This window comes from Cottoperca gobio, chromosome 4 (assembly GCF_900634415.1).
Source record: "Cottoperca gobio chromosome 4, fCotGob3.1, whole genome shotgun sequence".
NCBI lineage: Eukaryota > Metazoa > Chordata > Actinopteri > Perciformes > Bovichtidae > Cottoperca > Cottoperca gobio.
In genome coordinates, this window is record NC_041358.1 from 21,650,588 (window position 1) to 21,664,996 (window position 14,409).

At 41.7% G+C, this 14,409-nt stretch overlaps 1 protein-coding gene across 6 annotated transcripts; it reads right to left on the bottom strand.

Annotated features, from left to right (window-relative positions):
• Nucleotides 1–395: 395 nt before the first annotated feature.
• On the bottom strand, nt 396–9,697 carry LOC115007038 (dimethylaniline monooxygenase [N-oxide-forming] 5-like). 6 transcript variants are annotated; one of them, XM_029429707.1, is made up of 10 exons: nt 9,543–9,697; nt 8,875–9,007; nt 8,597–8,785; nt 8,209–8,374; nt 7,828–7,970; nt 7,214–7,410; nt 1,983–2,130; nt 1,691–1,898; nt 1,516–1,588; nt 396–1,442 (listed from the first exon to the last, which is right to left on the bottom strand). In XM_029429707.1, exons 2-10 carry the CDS (start codon nt 9,004–9,006, stop codon nt 1,031–1,033), a joined length of 1,668 nt encoding a protein of 555 aa, XP_029285567.1. In that variant the 5' UTR covers nt 9,007; nt 9,543–9,697; the 3' UTR covers nt 396–1,030. The 6 variants fall into 6 exon arrangements, with proteins under 6 accessions (XP_029285567.1, XP_029285564.1, XP_029285566.1 ...); XM_029429704.1 differs by having other exon boundaries at nt 8,875–9,055; nt 9,543–9,696; XM_029429706.1 differs by having other exon boundaries at nt 8,875–9,013; nt 9,543–9,675.
• Between the last annotated feature and the right edge of the window lie 4,712 nt (nt 9,698–14,409).

Genomic DNA, 14,409 nt, shown 5'->3' on the forward strand with positions numbered 1-14,409 from the left:
GCGTGGACGATTCATCTTCCGGGGTCTTCCGGTGGTTTACGAGTGGCGGTTAGTTTGAAGACTGGTAACGTCAGTCAATCCAGCTATGTGTGTATATGTGTGTATACGTGATTTTTTCTGAGAGCCAATAGCTTTATTGACAACGACTGTGGCTTCTCTGTAATTGTTGTACATATGATAATAAAGAACTTGAAACACATTAAAGCCTCTCTCTCTCTCTCACTCTCTCTCTCTCTCACACTCTCTCACTCTCTCTCTCTCTCTCACACTCTCTCTCTCTCTCACTCTCTCTCTCTCTCTCACTCACTCTCACTCTCTCACTCACTCTCACTCTCTCACTCACTTTATGTCTGTCTATCTATGACAAAACCAAGCAAGCCTAATACTTTATAAGTTTGTTTTATTGCCAAAGCCAACGATTAACTTATCGGTGATAGTGTGAAAGACCTGCACAGGACATTATGTGTAAGTGTCTCTGCTTACCTTTCCTAATGTATTTACCAATACCCCCCTCAAAATAAGCTAAAAAGAAAACTGCAAAGATCCCAGAGGGAGATCCTAAAATCACATGATCCCAGTATGATGCAGTGACACACAAAGGAAGGACTATCCTTTTATGTAGTTTTTTCAAGCCAAACATCAGCTGGTTTCTGAAACTGCCATTAGGTGGCATCATTGACCAATGTAAAATATCTAAATTCACTATCCAGCCTTGAGATGGGGTAATCAAATTGATGCTAATGAACAGCTGTAGTTCTTACTTCTTTTCAAGATAAAGATTTTACAAACCAGCCTATGAAATAAAGTACATCACTATATTTTAAATGATTAAACACCATACAAAATAGCAGGCCACATGGACCAGCTGGGACATTAAAATGCAGCTGCTTGCTTAGGCATTACCTTATTAAGATTAATGAGCTATATCTATATCTATTTGTTTTTTTAATTGAATTTGTGTTATCTATGCTGATTATTAACACTACCTGCACTACTTACAGTCATAATCACATCAAATATTAATTGCACATCACTGTGCAGGAAGATAAACTTTTATCTTGTCCAACAGTGCAGTGGGATCTTGAAGGAAAGCTGGAAGGTTGTTCCTGTTAACATAGGCAGCCAAGCCCACAGCAGCTGACAGAATCAGAGGCCACATAAAGGATCTCTTGGTTTGGGGCTCATCACAGGGCCTGGTCTGCAGGGGTTGAGCCACCCTCTCCCACTGAGTGAAGATGGCCTGACGGGCTCCAGCCCATTTCCCTGGCCCTCTGAGACGATACTGGTACGGAGTACTGGGACCGAACATCACATTCAGTCCCAGCCTGGGATCAGTCAGCAGCAGCCTCAGGATTTTGGGTTGAACCCCCACCAGCTCTGCAATCTCATCCATGTAGCTGATATAGTCGACTTGGATGGTGTGTCTCTGACTGGTGACATACCTGAAAAAGAGACACGACTTTCAGATCCAAAACATTTAAGTAATCAGAAAGTTGAGTAAATCCACTGCAGTACCTTTTAGCCATTGTCTCCTGCTTGCACTGGACATCTTTAAGCATGGTAGCCACTGGGGGAAGCTTGATGCAGCCTGTTTGAAAGGACAGATTGTGACACAGTGGCGCGTCTTCTTTAACACACAATACTTCTGTAACAGGACTGAGTGATGATAAAAGGTTACAACCTGTATTACCTTTAAAGACACGTGTGGCCCATCTGGCCTGCATCTCAGAGATAGGCATAATGGCTCCCAGTGGCTGCACGAGTCCAATGATAGCCAGAGTGGGGCGGTCCAACTCAGGGGGAAACACATACTTGTACAGAGATGCTTTGTTCTCACAAGCTGAGGTCACATGTGAGGCCAGGAATGGAAAGGAAAACCTGTAACCTGTGGCAAACACCTGCAAGATAGGGGACTCATCTCAGTCGTGTGTGTGTATGTGTATGTGTGTGTGTGAATACATTTTTTCAATAATTAAACCTACCACCAGGTCGACATCTTCCACGACACTTCCATCATCGAACTCCACACTGGACCCCTGAAACCTGCTGATGTTGGGTTTCACCTGAACTGTTCCAGATAGGATGCGGTTGGGAAGCTCATCATTAAGTGTGGGATGTTGGTTGAACAACCTGAGAATAAAATGCCCATTCGTTAGTTATGTTACTACAACTTAAAGAACACTGCAATCGTTTAAATTAAAATGAGACGAAAAGTCTAATGAATAAACTTGCTATCTCCACCCTGCCCCCTCCCTCAACCCCCCACTGTCAGCTACTTCACACATCCTCTGTCTCCTGCTTCTCTACTCACACACACCCCTCCACCCACTACCTGCACTTTGTCCCTCACAACCAACCAGGTGAGGAGTGAGCTCAGAAGGTGTAAGGCAAGAAAGGCTGCGGGTCCAGATGACATCAGCTCAAGGCTCGTCAAATCCTGCGCCGACCAACTGTGCGGGATTGTGGAGCTATTATTCAACCTGAGCCTGAAGCAAGGGAGGGTACCACAACTGTGGAAAACATCTTGTGTGGTACCCGTGCCAAAGACCCCCCCACCCCAAGGACTTCAACAGCTACAGACCGGTGGCACTGACATTGCAGCTGATGAAGACCCTGGAGAGGCTGGTCCTTGGCTATCTTCGACCCCTTGTGAGACCATCGATGGACCCACTTCAGTTCGCCGACCACCCTGGCATCGGGGTGGATGACGCTGTCATCTACCTGATGCAGAGATCCAACTCTCACCTGGAGAAGGCTGGGGGTACTGTGAGAATCATGTTCTTTGATTTCTCCGGTGCCTTCAACACCATTCAACCCAGGCTGCTGGGGGACAAGTTGGAGTGCTCGGGGGTGGATCATCACCTCACTAGCTGGATTCTGGACTACCTCACCAACCGTCCACAGTACGTGAGGACCCGGGAGTGTCACTCGGACACGATTGTCTGCAGCACAGGGGCCCCTGAAGGAACGGTTCTGGCACCATTTCTATTCACCCGCTACACTGCAGACTTCACCCACAATACAGCAAAGTGTCACCTGCAGAAGTTCTCAGACGACTCTGCTATTGTCGGCCTTATCTCTGATGGGGATGACAAGGAGTACAGAGAGCTGACACAGGACTTTGCCCTCTGGTGCCAGAGGAACCACCTCCTGCTCAACGCAGGGAAGACCAGGGAGCTGGTGGTGGACTTCAGGAGGCGCCATCATTCCCCCCCAACACTAGTGAACGTCCTGTGTACGGACATTGAGATTGTACAATCTTACAAGTACCTGGGCGTTCACCTGAACAATAAACTGGACTGGTCAAATAACTTTGCTGCTCTGTTCAGGAAGGGACAGAGCAGGCTTTATCTGCTAAGGAGACTGAGGTCTTTTGGAGTGCAAGGGGCACCCCTTAAGGCCTTCTTTGACTCTGTGGTGGCATCAGCTATTTTTTATGGAGTGGTCTGCTGGGGCAGCAGCATCTCGGCTGCTGACAGGAAGAGACTGAACAGACTGGTTAAGAAGGCCAGCTCTGTCCTGGGGAGACCGCTGGACACTGTGGAGGTGGTGGGAGACTGGGGAGAATGACAGCCAAGCTGTCATCTCTATTAGACAACATGTGCTAAACATGGCAGAAAAAGGAAACTACTATTTTCAAAATGATTGGGAGGAAGAATTATTTTTTACAACAGTGAAAGAAAAGTGTGTATGTCTCATTTGCGGGGCGACGGCAAAGCGGCACAATGTGGTGACACTTCGGTACGTGTCACAGAGGCTACCATGCTAACTACCTAACTAACTACCCACCGCGGGCAGAACAATTGGTTCACTAATGGGCCGAAGCTTCATGGTGCTTAATTTGCTCTACTGCGCCATCAAGTGGACAATAAATATAGAAACCGGCAGAGTGATTATAATGGCATGGCTTAGGTGTGTGAAGTACTGATGGGCAAATTAAGCTTTTGTGAAGCACTGAACCACTTCCGCCAATTGTTTCGAAAATGGGTTAATTACTCGAAGCTTCTGGCGAAGTGCAAGGCTGCAGTGGATTTAAAGTATCTTTGCCTTGAAAATTCTTTGATGCACACATCTAAGATGTATGAATATCATGTTCTATTTAAAAATAAAGATTGATGATTGTGTGTACGTGTTATTGAGAAGAGAGTGCTGGGAAAAAATGTGGGCTTTTTACGCCTTAAATGATAGTATAGTTTAAGATTGGATGAAGGGGAATGACATGTAGCAAATGGCCACTGGTCGGATTCAAACCCCGGGCTGCTGAGGCAAGCCTTTAGAAAGTGGATCAAATGCTCTACGAGCTGCGCCATCGGGGCTGGTCTTTAGTATGTGGGATGTACATTATTCTTTCAACAGATTTAGATTTGGTATCTACATGCTCACAGATGATGCTGGCATGCATAACAATTGTTTCGCTAGTTGGCTGGCTCCATAAGGATCCAATACAAACGCAATACCAACAACTCAGTAGCAGCTCTACAGAGCCTTCTATTCCTATATCTCTCAGTAGAGACGACTTCATGAGCTTCTTTAACGATAAAATTATAATTATTAGAGACAAAATTAATCTCCTCCTGACCTCAATTGGTAATGACTTAACTTCAACTGTTGGAATTTTAAAAACATCTGTAACTCCTGAAATATATCTAGACTGTTTTACTCGAATCAACCTTAACCAACTAACTTCAACAATCTCTTCGTCTAAGCCATCAACCTGTCTTTTAGACCCGATTCCAACTAAACTGTTTAAAGAAGTTTTACCCTTAATTAACACGTCGTTATTAAATATGATCAACCTGTCTCTATTATCTGGCTACGTACCAAAATCCTTTAAAGTAGCTGTAATAAAACCACTTCTTAAAAAGCCTAGTCTTGATCCAGAGGTTTTAGCCAACTATAGGCCGATATCTAACCTTCCCTTTCTCGCTAAAATCCTTGAGAAAGCAGTCGCAAAACAGTTGTGTGACTTTTTACATAATAATAGTTTATTTGAGGTTTTCAATCTGGATTTAGAGTTCATCATAGCACAGAAACGGCACTGGTGAAAGTTACCAATGACCTTCTATTGGCATCAGACAAAGGACTTGTCTCTGTTCTTGTCTTGTTAGACCTCAGTGCTGCTTTCGACACTGTTGATCATGACATTCTACTACAGAGACTGGAACATTGTGTTGGCATAAAAGGAACCGCACTAAGCTGGTTCAAGTCCTATTTATCTGAGCGATCTCAATTTGTACTTGTTAACGATAAATCCTCCATGACAGCCAAAGTCAGTCTTGGAGTTCCGCAGGGTTCTGTACTTGGACCAATTCTATTCACCTTATATATGCTTCCTTTGGGCAATATTATAAGGAACCACTCCATAAACTTTCATTGTTATTCGGATGATACCCAATTATATCTATCAATTAAACCAGATGAAACCAATCAATTGGCTAAACTTCAAGCATGCCTTAAGGACATAAAAACTTGGATGTCTAGCAACTTTTTGATGTTAAACACAGACAAAACTGAAGTTATTATACTTGGCCCTAAACGCCTCTGAAACGCATTTTCTAATGACATAGAAGCTCTGGATGGCATTAACTTGGTCTCCAGCACCACTGTAAGGAATCTTGGCGTCATCTTTGATCAAGATCTGTCGTTTAACTCCCACATAAAACAAATCTCAAGGACTGCCTTCTTTCATCTACGTAACATTGCAAAAATAAGACACATCCTGTCTCAAAATGATGCAGAAAAACTAGTCCATGCATTTGTTACTTCAAGGCTGGATTACTGCAACTCATTGTTATAAGGTTGTCCCAAAAAGTCACATAAGACTCTTCAGTTGATCCAAAACGCAGCGGCACGTGTATTGACAAGAACAAGGAAACGGGATCATATTACTCCTGTATTAGCTGCTCTGCACTGGCTCCCGGTAAAATACAGAATAGAATTCAAAATCCTTCTCCTGACTTACAAATCAATTAATGGTCAGGCTCCAGCATATCTTAAAGATCTCATAGTACCTTATAAACCAACTAGAGCATTGCGCTCCCAGACTGCAGGGTTACTTGTGGTTCCTAGAGTCTCTAAGAGTACAATGGGAGCCAGAGCCTTCAGCTATCAAGCTCCTCTCCAGTGGAACCAGCTTCCAGTTTGTGTTTGGGAGGCAGAAACCCTCTCCACATTTAAGAGTAGGCTAAAGACTTTTCTTTTTGATAAAGCTTATAGTTAGGGCTGGCTCAGGTTTGCCCTGGATCAGCCCCTAGTTATGCTGCTATAGGCTTAGACTGCCGGGGGACACCTCCCTGCTCTCTTCCTTCTCTTCCTTCTCTTCCTCTCTCCTCCCCTCCCTCCCCTCTCTTCTTCTCCCTCTCTATCTGTATGCATTTATGTAAATGTATGTTACTAACTCACCATCCGGGGTATCATCCCCGGAGTGTCTGTCTCTCATGTGGCAGGTTGCCACTGATAAAGTTTACGTCAGGATCATGAATCGTGACAGCGCCTGCTGCCCTGGTCCTGCTGGACAACGGGAAGCCTTATTGACATTTTCCTGGATTCATCCATACTTTCTCTTTTTTTTCCAACACAACATAATTTCTGTCAAATGTTGTATTTGTACTATGTTGTTTATCCTGTAAACACGACATCTATTGCACGTCTGTCCGTCCTGGGAGAGGGATCCCTCCTCAATTGCTCTCCCTGAGGTTTCTTCCATTTTTCCCCCTTTAATTTTGAGGTTTCTTTTAGGAAGTTTTTCCTTGTGCGATGCGAGGGTCTAAGGACAGAGGGTGTCATAACCTGTACAGTCTGTAAAGCACACTGAGACAAATGTATAATTTGTGATATTGGGCTATACAAATAAATTTGATTTGATTTGATTTGAACAATGCATACATCTTCCGCGATTACTCGACACACGCTTCGAAGCCTCAACACGGAAGGACACATCACTAGTGTGTATCCCTGGTGTGTGTGTGTGTATCCCTGGTGTGTGTGTGTGTGTGTGTGTGTGTGTGTGCATCCCTCTGCTTTAGTACACAAATAATTCCTGTCCCGATGGTGGCCCTCGGAAATGTTGATGGGCGAAGCATAGTTGTTCAGACCCACTGCATGAGGACCATGAACATCTACAGCAAGTTTTGTTGAGTGAAGCGAAATCAGAGTCTGCTATTTGCAGTTATGCTATAGCTTAAGTAGAAGAAAAAACAAACAGATACAGTACCTGTGCTTTGGCTTAAGATTGTACAGAGCGTGATTGAATCTTTGGTTGAGCATTCTCTCTCCTAGACCACAGTAAACACCAAAGGGTAGGATGGTCTGCACAGAGTTCAGCACCCTGTTAAAACCCAAATCAAGGGGAAGCCCATTGTCCCCAACTCGGTTCAGAATCCAGGCTCCTCTTCGAGTGCTCAGGTAAAGCTGGGAAGAGAAGACATGGTAGTCAGTCATTATGCTGGTATTTTAGAAATCTTTATTTAATATTGACAGTTTGCAAAATGTTTGTATCTGAAATATGAATATAGAACTCTAGCATTTAGAAAGTGGACTCAGAAGAGGTGGTTGGAGCTGTAAAATGAATTTAGTTTTACATTATTTAACTAAACTCTGTGGCTCTGTTACCTGCAGCATAACCCAACATGTTCTTTAAATTTTGCAATACATCCTGCTTCAACAGCGATTTAGCATATTTACTGTAGTTGTATGCGCATTCAGAACAACAAACTCAACTTCCAAATGATTTGTTTCACACATTGTTTGATTGTATGACTGCTCTTGTTATACAATTGTGATATGTGATACTTAATGATAGTTGTATGTAACCTATCTCATCCAAACCTGCTTGGTGACTCTGCTCAGTTCCACTGCTATGTCTCCTCCAGAGTTTCCTATTCCAAGCACTACAGCTTTTTTATTCCTCCACTCCTCAGGAGTCTTGTAGTCTCTGCTGTGGAAATACTTTCCATTGAAAGTGTCAATTCCTAAAATAGAAAAAAGACTTGTTGGGCAAAGTGCTTCTCTACTTTTGCTACAAGAAGACTTGTGTGGGGACATTCTACTGACAACACTATTCTCTTTGGGCGGTGCTGCTTTCTGTTGATACATAATTATATGACCACATTGTAAAGTGTTGCCATTACAGGCTAGTTAAGACTGTCAAAGTTTAATTGTGAAATAACATAATGTATTTTTCATATTGCTTATTGAACTAAATGGTACCTGGGAAATCATGTAGTGGCATGTTGGGTTGGCAGTGATGTCCAATACAGATCATCACGGCATCAAAAATGTGTTTCTCCTTTTTGCCATCCTTGTTCTCTGTCTCAACATCCCACTGGCCTGAACGAGAAAAATCCGATCTCTGCTTCACCTGCAAAACTTTCGTCTGAACAACAGAGAGGCAGACACAATCACACTAAGAGTTAATACAGTTGCAACTACTGACTGTCATCTTTAAATATGTTTGCATCACTACAAAAACAGAACTATACACAGTGAAGCGCCTTGAGACTGCTTCTTGCCATGAAAGGCGCTTTACAAATAAAATGTATTATTATTATTATTATTATTATTATTATTATTATTATTATTATTGAAGCATCCTTACATTGAGGCGTATGTGCTTGGTGAGCTGGAAGCGGTCAGCATACATCCGAAAGTAGTCCATGATGAGGGTGTTGTGCATGTAGTTGGGGAAGTGTGCAGGGATGGGAAAGTCACTGAAACACATCATCTCCTTGGAGGTGTTGATGATGACGGAGTAGTAGATGCTGGCCCTGTCTGGCTCTGGATTCTCCTGCAATATAATACACCAACCAATACAATACACCAACACTTACTAAATATGCTGTGGAATGAAAAGAACATGCATGCACTGTGACCCACCTTAAACCTCCATAGACCACCAATGTCGTCGCTGCTTTCAAAGCAGACAGGCTCCAGCCCCTCATCCAGACAGCACTTGATACAGGCCAGACCTGAACTTCCTCCTCCAATCACTGCTACACGACGAGTCATCCTTCAGCTCCGTGAAATATGAACCAGATTAGACTGAATTTTTTAAAATCTGTAAACAAAAATATGGATTCATGGGGCTACACACAACAGGAAGATGGCCATAACAACACGTTGTTCCCCTACTGTATACAGTGGGCTATATCTGTCTGTAAAATGCAACTTTTATTATTTTAGGGACACTAGTCCGCACTTGAGTTTAGTTTTAACTAGTGTCGAGGACCTTTTTCTAAATGTTGGATCTGAACCACACACGTAATAATTGATCACAATCAAAGTTCAAGACGAGTTAATCTGTAGCTTCTAGTTTTTGCAGAGACTTTACATATGCACTGAATTACCCAATAAAACATTCTATTCCAAGCGAACTTTGACTTGTTGAGTGAGAATCTGCACGGGCGGTGACAACAACCTCCGACTACTACAGCAGCATTTACAGGTTTAGCGTCGATTTCTTTCACACTTTTATGAAAGGACTCTAAACATAAATGCACTCAAAAGTTACAACCGAGTATCTTTCTGCAAGTAAATCTTCTTACCTTTTGCTATTCGAAGAAGGAAACGACCTTTAGGTGCTGAATATAATTCAGCAGTGGGCGGAGTGAAGGGAGATTGTGTTGGTGTCCTCAAGCGACCATCTAGATACTGCAGCGTCAGATCTTTAACTGGTGGAAAAGCAAACACTGAGTGCCTCAAAAACAACTCACTGTACATTTAACAGTCAAGGGAAGATATTATGACAAGTCTGATTATATATTAGGTTTAGAACAGCCAAAAAAAAACCCTGTCAACCAATCACTGCATGCCGATCAATCGATCTCAGTTCATAGTCCATAGTAGATAATATTCAGACTTGCAATCAGCCACCACATTCAGTACACACACACACACACACACACACACACACACACACACGTAGGGTAGACAGGGGATAGTAGTTATGCAAAAATGAACAAAAAAAGTGAACCCCCACCCACTTATTTCCATAATTAATCCACAATGTTTATTTATCATCTTTTAGTATTCTGTAATAATATTTGAGTATTACCACATTATGGCAGCGTGGCCTGACATTTACGAAAATGAATGCACCTTGCAACACTCATGGTCGAACACCTAGTTATACATTGATGTGAAACTACGGAAATATGGCAGACACTATGTTAAACACAAAAACTTAATTAAAGTTGCAGTGACGTGCAGTGAGGTTCATGGCTGGGGAGGCGCTCACTCTTTCAGAGTCAGATTTACGAATATATGAACCCAACTGAATAGTTTATTCAACATTTTCTTGGCAGCATGAACATTGACTACTGGTGTAAACACACACAGGTAAGGTACATATTTAGCCAAAAAAGAACGTTACATTTATAGCGAATCAGAGAGGTACATGTATGGTGCCCACGTGCGCCCTCTTCAGTGCGGCAGAGTACTGTCTGCCTCACCTGGTGTCTTTGAGACTCAGCTCGTCGCTGCCTAATACGCAAATTCACCGATTTTGACTATAAGAATGATCAAAATGATTGGAATCATACAGAAAATGCAGTTATAGCACAGACCAGTGGACAAATATACATTTATATTTATTTTGTTATTAGTTTTTTTTACTTTTCTCTGCCTCCCCTGACTGCACGTTCCAGAGTTGCAGCAACATAAGACTTCTGACAATAATCAAAAATGTTGTATAATATAACACAATCAACAAGTTACTTATTTTAAGTCTTTTATTCGATGCCGTGTTTCTTGTGTTATTTTGCATAGTATTCATTGAATATACTATATCACTGTACAGAATCAGATTTTCATACACTGAATCCCACACATGGTGCAAGGCAAACATCACAGAAAAAATGTACAGTTTCCATTTTTTTCTAACAAAGGTTGTGTTTTTACTCACGCATTCGATATTTAAATCTCCTAAGTGATGCAGGAATAATGGTTCTTAGCTTTTTTCTATTGATTAAAATCCGCTAGCATGAAATCAACAGGTTCTGTTTACATTAATGTTAACAGACGAGATTAAAATAAACTTTATGTCCTCAAATACTGTCACATGCCACTGGAAAACAGATTCATTGTGCATAATGTTGTCAAATATACAGCTGTCAATATTCAACAGTGGTTTGTACAGACCCAAGAACGCTATTTAAGTTGTCAAGAAGCAAAAGCATTCTGTTTGCTGTCCAGACTTAGCCAAAACTTTACATTTTAAAGACTTTATTTCTCACTTTTTTTGTGAAATTGGTACAGTCTAAAACCATGCTCTGTCTCCAGCACTTTGAGATAGAGAATGTGTTGCAATGTGCTGCTTCATTGCTTTCTCCATCATCATGTTATCATATTGTACATAAGCAGCTTTAAAGATGTTAAACCATCTCCTGTTCCCGGGCACCTTTGCAGTATTTTATATCCGGGTTTTCTTCACTTGCTTTGGTGCACTGGCTTATTTTATCACAGACAATTTTCCTTGCTCCTATTTGGTAGACAGAAAAGTGTATTACCTGCTGTCCTGCCTAAATCATTCTACTGTATAGATGACTTGTGTTTCTGTGTACTCGGGGTCAGATAGTCGTAACACACGTTGGTGCAGGTCATCTGTCCTTTCAGTTGAATACTTTTGACTCTTTATTAAATAACACCAAAGACATTTTATTTTCCACTGAGATCATCATTGTGACACACACACACACACACACACACACACACACACACACACACACACACCAGGTGTTTTTTTTAGTTAAAGTAACACAGAGAGGCCTCAAGATGGTGCTGTGTTCCAGGTAGTGATAGGAGTGATTAAAAGAGTATGAAAGCAGTATGAAACAAAACTCTTGAGGGGTTAAAGATGAATAAACTCAGATGTTCTCAGCAGATGGGGAAAAATAATCTGTTTAATACAGAAGTATTTTTCTCTCAAAAGATTATACCACTTCTGTTGTGCTTTTAGAAATCAGATTTACAGAATATAGGAGCGAAAAAGGAGGGCTGGTGTTTATTGTAGCAGAAGCAGCACAGTAGCGCTGCACCTGAGAATATCACTATGACGCTCCGTCTAGACCAGGGTCTGGTCTCGGGTTCTGGTACCACTCTGGTCCTGAAAGGCTGAAGCACCCGCTCCCACTGAGTGAGAATGGCCTGACGGGCTCCGGCCCACTGGCCCGGTCCAGTCAGACGGTACTGATACGAAGTACAGGGACCCAGCAAAACTTGCAGTCCCAGTCTGGGGTCCTTCAACCAGAGCCACAGGACATTTGGTCGAACCCCCACCTGCTCTGCCAGAGAGTCCAGGTAAGGGATGTAGTCCACCTGGATCGGGGTGCGTTCAGAGCAGGCATATCTGAGACACAGAGAAGCATGAAACAAACACCATCATGGTCAAAAGCTTATGCAACACTTCCATAAAATGCAGTTCTACTTTGTTAAATAATGGGTCCAAAAAAATGCTATTTTAGTGGTGGTCAGTGTTTTATTATATTAAGTCTTAAAGAGAGTATATAATACATTATAAATGCTTTATGTCTTACCTGTGATGCATGGTGGCTGTGTCCTTCTCAATTTCCTCTAGTATCTTGTCCTCAGAGGGTAGATTTGTTAATCCTAGAGACATTTGGGTTGTATCAGTCACTGGTTAACCACAATAACATGATGAAATCTGGGTCCAGTTTGTAACATATGATCCAAAATCCTATATGATGCAATAAGATGTAAAATGTAAGAAGACATTTGATCATAGATCCACCTTTTTAATATCCAGAATGATCAAAGATGCAGTGAAAGATAACATTTTAACATTTACTTGTATATTTGTTTTAATATGTCTTTCTTTTTCTTATGTGTTACGCATGCAGAGTGAGAGACAACCTCCCACTTTTAATGTGGAGTACAAATGCGGTGTATGTAATAATGTGGCTATAAAATTGCGAAAGTAGTTTACACTCTAAAGGTCAGAGAAGCCTGCACGCTACCTTCATGTTGCATGTAGAAAATCATAAATTGAGGCTTACTGATTCAAGAAGAACTTTTTTGAAGGAAAGATCAGGAAGTCTACGGTCCCTTGTTATTCACTGGAAAGTTAAACTACAATCATAAGCTGAAGTGTTTTGAGCGCAGGTTTGAACCATCTTTATTGAAGTCAGCAGCTGATCTTAAGAGTCAACGGCCACAAAAAACTAAAAAATATCTCAGCAGGTAAACCCTTGGAAGAGTGCAAACCTGCACCAGGTGGGTAACCTGGTGTACTGCCAGCAACTCCACTCGAGAGAGACACTACAAATGGAAAGTTTGCATCTTACTAAATATTGAGATGACGAGAAGCAACGGCTCAAAATAATATAAAAAGGAGGAACGGGATACACTATCGTGACATCACACATTATTTGGAAAAGGCTATGTGAAGTAAATAAACTCCTGATTGTATTGTGTCACATTTAATAATTATCACATGTACTCGTCCACCTCAATCAAAATGTATTATTGCACATGTATTTCTGCACAAATGTACAATGAGCACTATATTAGTCAGGAATGTGAAGCACTGTAGGTTCTCTTCAAAGAGTTTCAGGTCTACCTCCATCTCGTCACAACAAGACTGCCCACCAAGGGGCATAACCGCGCCAAAATGTACCAATGAGGGATGACGACACCCTTCTGTAGAGAATATAGCAAAATGTTTATGATGTTTTTGTACCACTTTTACCAACAGACAGCTAACTGGCTCTTTATTGATTCGGACTGTGGACTTGGTGTGTGAAAGTGTCCTCGGCTGAGGGTATTTTTGAAATGCTGTCATCATCACTTTAAATAAATAATCTTGATCAAGTAGAAGTTTACTGGATTCATTTGAAGGACAATCACAGCGCCCTTTGGGCTTCAAAACCCAACAGCTATCACCATTAAAGAAAGTAAAGCCCCACCTCCCGTAGGGATCCCCGCTGTAGGACTTTTTGTTTGTTTTGTTTTTATCTTTTAATGTCGACATGACCAAGGAACCTACGACACTCAATGCCAGATCTTCACATCATTCAGGCTTTTGCTTTGCAGAGTAGATAAGTGTATTACTTCCTCTTTGTTTTTTAACATAATGCATTTACAAACTATAAGCGACAGGCTAATAATATGCGTTCTGTCAAGTATATGAGGGAGGGAGACTAAAGAGAGAACTGGATCATCAAGATAGATTACATAACGTCAAGAGATGTGCTTTATTGAGTTTGAAGAAGGGCTCTGAAATTGAAGCCTTTTCACTTACAAGGCGATGTGATTGACTGGTCTCAGCTTTTCTCTACTCAAATAGTTTTTATAAATGGCGTACAGTTGCCTGTTAGATTGCAGAGAAGGCCAATCAGTTTGAAGTTTTTGTTTTGGGTATTTTATTTGGATGATTAAGATGTTTTCATGTAGTGA

What these genes read in the sequence shown, in the direction of transcription:
- LOC115007038 (XM_029429707.1), bottom strand. Translation starts at nt 9,006, where the DNA reads ATGACTCGTCGTGTAGCAGTGATTGGAGGAGGAAGTTCAGGTCTGGCC. An exon ending in CCAAGCACATACGCCTCAAT is followed by an intron (nt 8,375 to 8,596) that starts GTAAGGATGCTT and finishes TCTGTTGTTCAG; the next exon opens with ACGAAAGTTTTGCAGGTGAA. An exon ending in CAGGAGACAATGGCTAAAAG is followed by an intron (nt 1,443 to 1,515) that starts GTACTGCAGTGG and finishes TCTCTTTTTCAG; the next exon opens with GTATGTCACCAGTCAGAGAC.